This window comes from Carassius auratus, chromosome 17 (genome assembly GCF_003368295.1).
Source record: "Carassius auratus strain Wakin chromosome 17, ASM336829v1, whole genome shotgun sequence".
NCBI classification, from domain to species: Eukaryota; Metazoa; Chordata; class Actinopteri; order Cypriniformes; family Cyprinidae; genus Carassius; species Carassius auratus.
Genome location: NC_039259.1, coordinates 7,695,451 through 7,709,638, shown reverse-complemented (window position 1 = coordinate 7,709,638; position 14,188 = coordinate 7,695,451). Strand labels below are relative to the sequence as shown.

Sequence of the window (14,188 nt, the reverse complement as noted above, 5' to 3'; positions counted from 1 at the left end):
GATGTCTTGGCAGTATGTTTCGGGTCATTGTCATGCTGGAAGGCCCATCCCTGACCCATCTTCAGTGCTCTGGCTGAAGGAAGGAGGTTCTCGTCCAAGATTTTACAGTACATGGCCCCGTCCTCATTTGCCCCTCAATGCTTTGAAGTCGTCCTGTACCCTTAGCAGAAAAACAGCCCCAGAGCACAATGTTTCCACCTCCGTGCTCGACTGTAGGGAGGTGTTCTTGGGGTCATAGTCAGCATTTCTCTCCCTCGAAACACGGCGAGTCGAGTTAATGCCAAAGAGCTCAATTTTGGTCTCATCTGACCACAGCACTTTCTCCCAAGACTCTCTGAATCATTTAGCTTTTCACTGGCAAACATTAAACGGGTCTGTACATGTGCCTTCTTGAGCAGAGGGATTTGAGTCCGTAGTGTGTTACCAATGTTTTATTTAGTGACTGTGTCCCAACTGCGTTAAGATCAGTAACAAGCTCCTCCCGTGTAGTTCGGGGCTGATCCCACAGCTTTCTCATGATCATCCTTTCCCCGAGAGCTGAGATCTTGCACAGAGCTCCAGACCGAGGTCAACTGATGCCTATTTTGTATTTCTACCATTTCTGATTAATCGCACCAACAGTTGTCTCCTTCTCACCAAGCTTCCTGCTGATGCTCTTGTAGCTCACTCCAGCAGATCTTGTGCAGATCTACAATCTTGTCTCTGACATCCTTTCACAGCTCTGTTGTGTCGCTCGTGGTGCTGGGAGAAGCTGGGATGGAAGATACAGACTGTGGACAGGTGTCTTATACACCTAACCAGCTGACATTAGGAGTAACTTCTCAAAGTGACCGGACTAAACTGTGTTCCACAGGGACACGTGACCAACCTGTGGGAGCCAGGATTCTTGCTGGTTGGAAGGGGATCAAATATTATTATTTCACTTACTGAAATGCAAATCAATCTCTAAACTTTTATATGTTTTTTTTTTCTTTTATGGTTAGTATTCGGTCTCTATCCATTAAAATAAACCTACCATAAAAATTACAGACCCTTTTTTTTCTTTGTAAGTGTGCAAACTCACAAAATCAGCAGGGGATCAAATAAATATTTTACCCAATGTAGAGTACATATTTGCACATATAGCGTGACAGGAAAAGATCACCGAGATCAGACAGCAGTGTTCTATTCACATTCCTTTAAACATTTGTTTCCTGGCTATGCAAGTTAGTATTTCTTTTTACTTTTCACATCACATTAATTAAAATTATATACATTTAGAAGAGATTTGAGTGTGCTTTGATTGAACAAATAACCATAAATAGTTTATTTCCTTCAATTATTTTAAAATCACTAAGATAAGAAAGCACTCTTTTATTAGAAAAAAAATCCCAAGTTTTAATTTACAGTACAAACCTAATCAACTACGAGGGCAAAAATATATGTAAAATAAAATAATTGCTCAATAATTGTAATAAAGGTCAAGTGTTGACATAAGATTTTTATTTCAGGTAATATCACCCAGCCCTATTATGTCATATATGTTATATGTGCAGCAGCAGTATTTCTTACATGTTGACAGCAGCATGTCCGTGGATATATTGGCAGCAGCAAGGCTCCGTACATGTTCTGGCGCTACAGCAGTAGCATAGCAGACCTATTCCACCAAGACCAAATACATTAACGTTGCCATGTATATTAACGTGCCAGATGTGGAATAACTTGACACTGATCTTCATTATATTGTGAAAAGAAAACACCTGAACCTTAGCAGACAGTAATGATTAAGTAATGTGGTTTGCTCTATGCGGTTTCAATCGGTCAGCGTCGCACTGGTGAGATTATTTTGGGCTGCGCCATCTGTTTTGAGGTGCTAACAAACGCATCCTTTCTATGATGTTGACCTGGGTACTTGTACTTAATTGCCATTGAGCCATGGCAATGTCATTGCAGCATGGGTTCTGTGACACAGTACATTTCATCCCACATTTGGTGTGTTTGGTTTCCCCTACAAAAGCATGTCAAAGCTACAAGAACTCAGAGCACATGCAAAGATGTTTGTGTGCAGTCGAGCTGCTCTGGGATCCTGCTAACACTGGCAGATAATGAGCTGCTCACATGTAAAAACACTTTACTGGCAGCACATATAATCAATCACAGCCTCTGCAATCTGACAATCACACTAAGCCATATCACAGTTTCGATTGTATTTCAATTAATCATCCAGGCCTGAGACCAACCAATAATAATACCCCATTACAAACTACACTAATTGTGTGAGATTACGATTCAATGGCAGACTCTAGCATTTTTATCCATATTTAAAAAAAAAACCAATTTAAATCAGTGCCAGTACGCACTCTTAGCAGACAATAACACTGCCGCTGTATGAAACCATACGAGCCCACAACGCATTGCAATATATTTTGTAAAAAAAATTAAGTGAAGATGAGAGAAATGTTAATTTATAAATATATCTCAGTCAATACTGAAAACTATTTTACCCAATATGGTGCAAACTCTGCTATGCTTATAGTATCTAGAACAGCTGCCACTTGTGTTGCTAAAGTAACCACTGTCAGACATGCTTACTGTTGCAAAAGAGAGAGGTGTGACGTTGTGTCCACCTGTGAATGTGAGAGGACCAAACAAACAGAGAGGGGGACAGATGGCCACGGTGTAATTTGGTAGTTGTTTTATCTGCGAGTACTAACGCCATCCAATCTAACATTTACATTGCAACATGTTTAACGCTGAGCGGTCAGTTTAACATGTTGTGGTTTAATGCATTAAGTACCACCTGTGGTTTTTTAGATTTCTGTGAGCTTACTTGTAAACCACAAACAAGAACGGTATACTACTTTCTAATCTTGAAGTAGTGTCTAAAAATGGACTCCTTTGATAGATCGATAGATAAAAGATTTTATATTCCAGAAAATCCTTTATGTGATTAACTGATTTATTGTGTGTATTTAGTGCCATATCATGTAATTACTTGGATTTAAATGTTTGAGGTGTAATTGAACATCGTCTTTCATGTTTTTGTTAGATAAAGAGTGGCATGCTCTAATATCAGGGCAAAAGAAGAAAAGGAGAGACACAGACTGGGGGCTTACAGATGATTTTTGTTACATAACCATCTGTCACATCTGGTTCAGTAGAACCCGGACACACATGATGCACACAAAGACAAATATAGATGAACATACACGCCTGCTCAGGGAAGAACCAAATGCTTTCTGTTGAGGGGAGATGAGGCTGCTATAATATGGGAGTTCTGGAGAATATTTAATTCATTATTAAGTTCATTATAAAGTGTCATTATTTACTCAACCTTACATTGCATTAAACCTGTATGGCTCTCTTATGGAACACAAAACGATAAATTTTAAACATACTTGTCATTTTTATTCAGCGCAATTACAATGAATGGGGAAATGCAGGGTTGTTTTGTGATACTGTGCAATATTTATTTAATTTATTATTCACAATCTGCAATGGATTGTTTGTTTAGTTTTTCTGTTTGGCCCATCTCTGTTCCAGATATGCACAAACTGCATCCAATCATTTTAAGATTTTTAAGCAAAGCGAAAGAACAGAATATGTACACGCTGCAGGTCAGACTCAACCCTGTTTTACCTGCATGAGCACCACAGCTAAAAAAAAACTAAAAAAATTACAAACTCTGTGCTTCTTGTATTGGACAGATCTTCACTGGTATAACCTGAAAATGGGTTCTGGATCACGGTACCTTTCATGCAGTCCTCTATCCTGTGCACCAGCTGGTAGGACTTGCAGCGGTCCAGTAGAGTTCGGATGGCTGGAAGTGGGTCAAGAATGATGGTCTCTGGGTGAGCGTCAATATAATCCTGCAAAACCAGTGGAACAGGTCATAACAAGGAAGGGGTACGTGTGACAGTTTAACATGACTAACTGAAATCTTCCAACATTAATTAAAGGTGTTGTTAAAAGGCAGTTATCCAACATGTTTAACCTGACATGCATGAATGAACTCACCACACATACAACGACATGTTCACATGAACACATGAAGCCCGTTTCACTGCTGTTATGTAAAAGAAACCTCACAGTCTTGCATTCAGTTGGCATGACATAACCACTCACTGCCCCCATTCACTCCAGTCATATGATTACATTTGACAGAATATGATGAAATGCATTCTTTTCTCATGTATTTTACCATTTCCATCAATCATTTACTGTCATTCATGGAACATTTAGTTGATGATCCTAGTGTACTGATTGTAAGATAAAATCAACTCACACGTTCTACTAGCTTTGATTAGTTGGGCAAAAAAAGGCTACACAACAGCCTTTTCTGTCTTATGTAAATCTATGTAATATACATTAAGCGCATGCTTTGTGAAAGCGCAGTCTTAGAGAGAGCTTTGTTTAAGAACATTAAGAGGCTCAGCACTCTTACGTTCTCATGTTGAAGTAAGTTCCTGAGGTCACATTTCAGAAGACGACAAAACCAAAAGAAAGTTGCAGGATGGGAAACTGAATTAAAGTAGAAAGGTCTTTTGTGCATAAATAATAAAATCATACATATATATACACACACACACACATACGTATGTATGTATATATATATATATATATATATATATATATATATGTGTGTGTGTGTGTGTATATATGTGTGTGTGTGTGTGTGTGTGTGTGTGTGTGTATATATATATACACACACACACACACACACACACATACATACTTGCAACGAGTCAAATGTTTGGAATAACTATAAATATTAAGTGTCTTTTTGTTTTTGAAAAAAATCTGTTCCCAAAGGCTGCATTTATTTGATCAAAAATATATAATTAAAAAAACAATACAATTTAAAATAACAGTTTTCTTTTTTAAGAAAATAATTTATATAATTTATTCCTGTGATGCAGTGCTGAATTTTCATTAGCCATTACTCCAGTCTCCAGTTGGAACCTGTGATACATTTTTCTGGATTCTTTGATGAATAAAAAGTTAACAAGAACAGCATTTCTTCAAAATAGAAATATTTTGTAACAATATACATTATATTATAATGCATTATATTATACTACATTATATTGCATTATATTATATTGTGTAATTTTTTTATTTCAGAAGTCATGGAACTGAGCTGAAGGAAACGAATTTATACATAAATTCTAAATTCTAATACAATCTGTAAATCATTTTTAAAAGAATTGTATTACATTGTGTCAATATATAACTGTACCAACGCAGCAAAATCTGGGCAAAAGTTTTGCGGTGTATTCCAGCCTTTAATCAGACTGAAATTCCTGCGTTTAATCAGAGCTGTGGATGGAGGCAGGGGCTGAAGATCACAGAACACATGCTCAGACAGGCGCTCCTCACGCCTCTCACCTGCACACACTGGACCAGCAGCAGGGACTGGGTGTCATTCTGGTCCGCTTCCAGGATCAGGTCTGTTAGCTTGTGAATGATAACATCCAGTGGACCCTGCTCCTCTAATGGCTGACTCAGGTCAAGCTGCACAGAACAGGAAAGGTCATCATTTACACCCAGAGAATGAATCTACAGCAGGGCTGACAAGGTCAAAGGTCAATGATGAGTTTAATACAGGTTAACACTACATGTACTGAACAAATGGATGACTACTGATTATACTGTCTGTGTTTCCAGAATAATAATAACAAATGGCCAAAATATTAATAAGTCTATCGAATTTGAGTTAAATGGAAACAGCATGACAAATTGTGTTGAAGTTGAGTCACTTATGCAGACTGGACTCTAAAACAGCATTAAAGGGACAGTTTACCCAAAAAGTTAAATTCTGTCATACTTTATTCACCCTTGTGTCATTTCAACCCAAAAACTTTTTCATCTAAAAAAAACACAAATACATTTTTTTAATCAATTTTGTCCATCCACATAAAAGCCAAAAAAAAAAATATATATATATATATATATAAATAATGAGAAAACATCTAATATTTTAAAAGGTGGGTGAGAACATGTTTAATTGTTGGGTGAATGATTCCAATAAAGATTTTTAGATTTTACCACTTTTTACCACTTTTACCACCAAAACAGGAAAACTATATTATAACATTATGTATTATTTATTTTTGACATTATTTACCAAAGAAATATCATATCGTAGACTACTTTGTATTATTTTAAGTTATAAAGAATGTTTACACTGCTGGTTGTGATTCTGGAATTGAAAACAGAATATATAATAGATGTCGACCGATGTATCGGTTTTGCCGATTAATCGGCACCGATAGTTGATTGCTGGAACAATCGGTTATCAAAATCCATGCTGATAATTTTCAGGGTTGCGTCAGTGCAAGAGCAGCTCTAGTGGTTGAAATCACTGACAGTACGTGCTGTTTGTTTACACGTGATGCTGCACACTGAATAGAGCAAGAAACTTCAGACTCGGATTTAAATGCAGCTGACAGAAAATCCTGCCGCGCCTCAAAGTGCCAATCACATAGTTTTCCATTAAATTACATTATATTTGCCCCGAATCGTTGTTAATATACATAATGAATTGTATATTGAGCATTTTCATCAAAACGTTTGTCTTTGTGACTCTAATAATGCCTGTATGCTTCATTTATAGAGCTATAATATCGCTCATACCTTTTGCTCTGTATTTTTAAACACAATGAACTTCAAACTTATCTATGCCTCATTGTTCATTCTTGAAGCAAACTTGTATCCATTTGGTGATTAAATAAACTGTTTTAGACCGCTGCTCGAGTTGAACGCGACACATACGGAGTGTGTGTGATACCGGTGAGTTCTCCTAGACTCAGTTCTGCTCTCTCTATTTTGTTTGGATAATCATTTAGTTTTCAAGGATAGAAGCAGGTAAAGTGTGAGAGTATACATTCTGCAGGTATAATTGCAAGGCCCTATGTTTTCCACGATACGGAAAACGTGGACGAAATTGCCGAATCCATTCATAAAAATGGAATTCACAGTGTAGCGCGTATCATGCTCGCGAGACATGTCGTCTCACTAAATGAGGACATAAACAATGAAGAACATCTTCAGAACTGCACAGAGAGTCACTTCATGAGCATTTGACTGTTTGATTTGAGCAGAAGCAACATATCACATGAACAGAATTGTAAAAGTATTCATGGCAACACGTTAAAATAAAAGTCCGGTTTTGAAGTCTATTTTTCAGTAAAATGTATATAGCTTACTACTACTACTAAAATGAAACAAACATGATTAATAAACTTCAATTTAACTATTAAAAATTTGTGGAGAAAAATTTTAATGAAAAAAAAAAGTATCCAGAAAAATTAAAACGAAAATAACAGAATTTGAAAAAAAAAATATTTTAAAACATTTACTATTATTACTACTTTTATTGTTTTTATAATATAATATTATATTATATTATAATACTTCTTCTGAGACTAAACTCCTCCTAGGGCTTTAAAGCCACAAGCCCCAAAAATCGGCAGAGACCTGCAGCATGGTGGGGAGTGAGTTGCTATATCTTATCAGACTGATTAGACTTACATTTTTTTTAAAAAAAATTATTAATTTTTAAAAATACAAATTTTCCATAGACTTCCATTGTCAGAGAAAAACTGTGCCCCTTCAGGAGCAATTCCCGGGAGTGAAAGGGAAGAGTCTGCCTTAGTTTCACTTTTAAATCGGTTAAAAACACAAGTAAATACAACATTTCCTTCAAACTGACAAGATAACCAACATATCTGATTATTACAGGGGTCAGGGCTTATTGATAATTGATTTCTGGCCAGAGAACAGTCAGAGAGACGAGAGAAAAATCACCGCTCCCATCAGCGCTTGCGGTCTCAACGAGCTCACAACAAACAAATTTATTCTTGTTTAAGACCTTTTAAAAATTAAATATTATGCCGATTGCACGCAATCCACCCATTAGAACATACCAAGAGCTAAATTCAGATGTTTGTGAGCTGTTAAAGTGAGAAAATGAAAGATTTGCGGCAGCCTATCTGCCCACGGCTCGCAATGTATTCTTCCATCTCTTGAAGGGAAAAGGTCCACATACAGAAACTACAGCCTTTTGTTTTTTTTACATTTTATTTGTCCATTTCTGCATCCAAACACCTAAAACATGCGATATTATACTATGGTTATCAATTTCTTTATCATCCAATTAAACTGGTGTACACACTTTTATTTTCATAATAAACTTTGTTTGTTAGAATATAGACAGTTATAGTGGTCTATAATAAATATTAACAGGTTTTGTTCAAGCTGCCTAAAATGCTTGAGGTAGGCTACTCTTTTTAAATGTAAAATCCTATAAAAATATAAAAAAAAAACTTTGAAAACTGACATATTTACGAAAAGGTGTTTAACCTATGGGGAAAAAAAGCTATGGATTAAATTAGGGTTTAATTTTATGTAATGTCCATTTTTGTTCTCATAAAAACCTTCTTCATTACAATACAAAATAACAATTGATGCTCTAGATGTGTGTGCCAGTTTTTGTGCATTTAATAAGATACGGAATCAGTAAATTTAATTTTAATGTGGGTATATTATCAATAAACTAATCATTAAATATTTGTAATCATTCAAAAAATATTGACCCCTTTCAAAATGTTGTTCAGAAATGAAGACCACAATGTTAATGTTGTCCACTCAATGGTGTCACAGATTAGAAATTACTTGACAAAGACTTGAAAATTTTTCATTTATGTGCATAAATATAAAATGCATGTACATGCATTCTATTTTCATAAACTTTAATAAAGCCCAATATAGTAATTATTCAAAAACTATAATCTCCTAAATAACATTACTTTTTTTCTTATTTTAATAGTATTGACAACATATTTATCAAGTTATCACACATAAAGTGAAGACGGGCAAAGTGAAGAGGGGGCACAATATTAGTTATCTATTTTCTTATTGTGCATATAATAATACTCACATAAGGATTCATAATTTACTCATAATTTACTTGAAAAGACCCATCCTTTGTGTAAGTGCATCACCTACACCAACCATTGAGCTTGGAACCCTAATGATTGCATTGAGTTAAAGCGCATTGTTTTAGTTACATTCTGTGTCTTTGTCCACAGCGCTTCAGTAAGAGGATAGTGAACTAGCAAAGAGGGGGAAAAAAAGACATGACATATTTCACATGCAGCTAGCCAACTCTGTCGAAGCTGTTGTCATAGCCTAGGCTTTTTATTAGTACAGAAAACAGCAAGGGTCCATAGAAAAATACTGTTGTATGCTTAATGCAGCGGGTCAGCTCAAGAAGGTTGGGCACACAAGTAATGTGGCTCTTTTGCCCCAACGCTGCCAAGCCAACAACAAAGTTTGAACGCCGAACTTTACATTCTAGTTATTAATACTACTACTAATATGGTTCAGTACTTTTTGTTGTTGTTGTTGTTTCTTTTATTGTAAATAAAGCACTATTTTAGCTTTTGTTCAGTATCCATTTTAAAAACTATCGGTTAATTAATCGGTATTGGCCAGTGTGGTCCAACCTAGCTATCGGTTTCGGCAAAATCCAATATCGGTCGACCTCTAATATATAATGCTATAAACTAACTAGTTTAAAGCATAACTACTGACTTTGATAATCTTATCAATCTCCCCAGCAAGTTAGCTTGCATGGTTGCAGCGGAACAGAGTGTATAAAAATATCACATGTTATGTTATGGCAGTTAATGAATAATGAATGGAAAATAAATGTGTTATAGTGTCACCTATCTTGTAGTTGGCGATTTCAGAATATTATATGATCTTGTGTCTTATTCCATTGCAAAGAATGTGTCTTTTGAGTGAACAAAAAAAGTACATCATTTTTCCATTATATTTGTTAATGATTTGATCAAAATGCTGAATCCTTATTTGAGCTGTTTTCGAATCTCAGAACACTGGTACCTAGAAATCCAGACTCCAGCGAGCTCAAATCCTAATGTGCTGATGTGCTGACAAACCTGTTCTGCCTCTGATAATCTCCTGCTTACTGTACACGGGACAGGCCAGTACACCCAAAGCCCTATGTGGACAGTGGAAACACTCCCCTCACGGCCTACGTGTGTGTTTGTCGCTGCCAAGCAAGGTAGCCTACAACACCACAACTCTAGCTCTGAGACAGTTTGTTGGCTAAACAGCAGTTCCTCCTTCACGAGGAGAAGCTATAAAGTAACAGGAAACAGATCTCTAATATAGAATATACTAAATTTACTCAGTGCATAATACTTCATAAAAGACGGGTGGAGGAAAAGCGATATGGTGATATAATCAGATCAGATCCGTTCTTACCAGTACAGGTATTTCATCATACATTTATGATTAAATCTCATTTCAACTGTTGCACTGTACAGTGTTGTACAGTGAATTTTACATTTGAGAGCAGAGCGGTTATAAAAAAGATATTTTAATATCAATTTTACACTCATATAACCTTAAAGTGCTTTAAAAATTCTATAACAAAAAAATTGAAAAATGACTATTATCATCATCATCATCATCATTAATAATAATAATAATAACAATAATACGTTAATTAATAGGTAAAATATGTAGAAAATATGCTAAAATATTTCTATATAATTAATGCATTCATTGCATTTATAGCTTACTAAAAACATAGCAGGTGTATAATGTATACATACCGATTATAGTTTGAAAAATTCTAGAAATGTCTAAAATATTATATATGAATTTATTATTTATTTTGATTTGATACAGTATTTTTTTGCTCTCCATTGTACAACTGAGGCATAATGGGAAGAAACATGAAATTTAACCATTTTAATTTAAATTAAAAAATATATATATTTTTTACAATTACATGTACTTACAGTTATGTACAACTATGTTTTTTATTGATAAATCTTATTAATAACTGTGAATTACACCCAAACAGAGTTGCATTAAAGGTCCCGTTTTTCGTGCTTTTTTGAAGCTTTGATTGAGTTTACAGTGTGCAATATAACATGTGTTCATGTTTCGCGTGTAAAAAGAAAACAGTATTTTTCACACAATTCACCTATCTGTAAACCGCTGTTTTCACTGTCATAAAAAAGGGCTGATGACTTCCTTGTTCTATGAAGTCCCTCCTTCAGAAATACGTAACGAGTTCTGACTGGGCCAGCGGTCCCTGTGTTGTGATTCGACACCAGCTTAGCGCAGGCTGCCCTCCTGGAAATGCGATTGGGCTAGTTTTGGACAAGTTTTGAGAAGCAAGTAGGTAGGATAAAATTAGGATAAAGGGTAAACATAAATTGTAACCATTGATCTCAGCGTACAGCATCCCAGGGAAGCCCAAACAAAGATGATTGGACTCCGAGATGAAAATAACAGCGTTTCAAAGACATGTCGAACACAAAGGCCACGCCCCTTTTTTGTGTATTTATGTGGGCGGAGATTAGTCAAAAAACTGTTTTAGTGACGTCATTACTGCAGGAACTAAAGGGATGTAGTCCAAACGGGTCATTTTTTGTAGGCAAATTCTGTTAAATAAATATCTCGCTTGGCATTGAACTTTGAGCTTTAGCATTTTACAGATATTATTTATACTCAACATTACACACTAACTAAAGTTTAAAACATGGGATCACGAAGAACAGGACCTTTAAATAAATTATCAATTGCTAGGGTTGGCAGTTTTTTCTTATTTTTATCTTTAAACAAGTTTTTTTAGTTTTCTTTTTCTAGTAATTTTCTTCACAGAAACGATTCACTGGCGAATAATGTGCAATGGGTATTGTTTTTGGGTTTTTCAAAACTTCTCCAAATGGTAATATCATGTGTTATGTTATTCATGATGCCAAGAGCCACTTCCTTTTTTCCATTCATGTCTGTGTAGAGACACGGGACCAACCAGTTATTCATGATACTTTAGTTTATGCCATCCGAGACACAAGTGACAAAACACCAACATCTGTCCGACTTGTGATGTCTGTCTCTGCTTTAAAACGCCTTTCATAGCTTATTTTTAATGTTATACACCCAGAAACCACACACAACCAAACAAAATGTATAAGCAAATAAATAACACATTTAAATCTATACCTATTCACAGCATGTCAGATTCCTCCTGTCGTTACTAAAACATTCTGAGAGCTGATGGCAGAAATGAGCAAGCAGAGGTCAGAGACTGACCCGGCACTACACCGATGACTCATGCCCGCAGATGGCTGCCAGAGGGAGACGTGCAGAATAAAACCCAAAAATGAATTTAGGAGAGCTGTTTGCCCGGTAACGTCCTAAAGCTGTCATTCAGAGTAATAATCATCAGGACAAGAGATGATTAGAAGCAGCAGCAGCAGCTTTGAAAGTAAGCCATTAATGAGAATTTGATAATGATAATTATTGCAATATAATTGTCCTCGATAAAATGATATGAAGATATAACGTTTATGCACCAAAAGCAGAACGAAACAGCACGACTCGTTTGAACTGCGCCACACAGACCGTTTATCCGCTCGGATCAAAGGTCAAACTGCCAATGAATCTGTGATTTAAACTAGTTTAAAGCCAAACGGGAGAAAAATTGTGCGCAAAGGACAGTCAGAAGGCTTTTCAGTCTACACGTCACTATCATTTACCATGAATTTACTGTAGTAACACTCACTGCACCATGGTATTGTGGCAGAAATGTGGGATATTGAATTTTATTACAGCAGTAATGGTATATGATTATAGTATGCATTTGTGATTAAGCTATTAGCATGTGTGCATTTATACAGTGTTTATAGACTAACATTATCGTTTTTCTTAAACCATAAATTTATATTTTTACCATAGAATTGAGGTTCTATATGTGTGGATTTTCTATGGGAGACCAATGCTTAAATTAAAATAAATAAATAAATAAAATAAAACTTGGTCAGAATAAATTTAAACATATATAACCGAGATGCTATAATTTTTTACAGATGTTACTCATTTTGATAATGAACAAAAATTTACCTCTGCATCCTAACTCAAGCTTTATAAAATTATTATTAATATTATCAGGCAACCCAAACCTGTTTCTTGATTTGAAACAATCACTCATTTGAACATGCAGAAACTAAGAAATTATTTTTTTATATTTAGATTTTATTTTTATCATTATAATGAGCCCAATTATATTTGCTCCCACTTTTGATCAAAAATCTGGCTTTGAACTTGAAAGAAATAAAGATTTTACATTTTTTTGGCTATATCACCCAGTCCTACTCGCAACACTTACCCCACCTTCGGGGTCTTCTGATTGATTCACTGTTTTGTAATCTGATATTGATGAGTGATGCTGGGTGTAAAAGTGGAAAATCTTTGGAAAAAAATTGTTCAAATGCACACTTTCAACTTCGCCTAAATTTGATATTATTCTAATATTATAAAAGTAATTATTATAATACTTTTTTTGTATAAATAATAATTCCTTTGTTAAACAGTTTGATAAGCTACTACTAAATATATATTATAGAAACTTAATTTTCTGTAAAGCTGCTTTGCAACGATTTGTATAGAGAAAAGCAATATACAAATAAACTTATATTGAAAAGTTCTGATTATTATCTGATTATTAGACAGACTTCAGTCTGTATTAGTCAGAACTGTTAAATGATTACAACGAACAAGAGGGAGAACAAAAGCACTGGTTAAAATGAAAGCGCCGTCAAAATGAAACTCCCGCCTCGAACACATCAGCCAAACGGAATGCAAAAATGCTAAATATTGCCCAATTTATCAGCCTTGGCGATATATCAGCCAAACACTGTTTATAAAGCATCAAATTTTTATCAAATAAACATTCAAAGCTCTTTTCCGTTAAAATTACATTCATTTGTGTTTCGAAGATGAACACAACTTCTGAATTTTGGGGGCGAACTGAGCCTTTAATAACCTCGCTGATGTTAACTAAAAATATAAATATTTTGGAAGTGGATTAGTTGTTAAATTCTGATGCAAAATTGAGAAGATAAACATCTTTTTGGAATAATGTGCACTGATCAATACCGCACAATATAACCGGGAATGGGTATTACGACTTAAATAGCGTTAATTTTAACATCAGGTTGACTTTCAAATAAACATCTACAGTAAAATAATTTATTGCTCCATCTATAGCAAAACCTTTCATTTTTATAACTTAAGACCGTCTTGAAAAGAAAGAAGGAAGCAGATTCATGAGGCAAATCTATCCCTGCTGATGTCATCGCTCTTTAATCTTCCCTCATTCATG

General features: G+C 35.1%; 1 protein-coding gene across 1 annotated transcript in view; it reads right to left on the bottom strand.

Moving 5' to 3' along the window:
* The window catches only part of itpk1b (inositol-tetrakisphosphate 1-kinase b), a 44,141-nt gene that overhangs the window by 12,874 nt on the left and 17,079 nt on the right, over window positions 1-14,188 (bottom strand). Inside the window, exons 4-5 of the mRNA XM_026285532.1 lie at window positions 5,368-5,493; window positions 3,731-3,848 (exon numbers count right to left, since the gene is read on the bottom strand). Of these exons, the coding sequence (XP_026141317.1) occupies window positions 3,731-3,848; window positions 5,368-5,493 (244 nt within the window). The remainder of the gene's footprint in view (window positions 1-3,730; window positions 3,849-5,367; window positions 5,494-14,188) is intronic.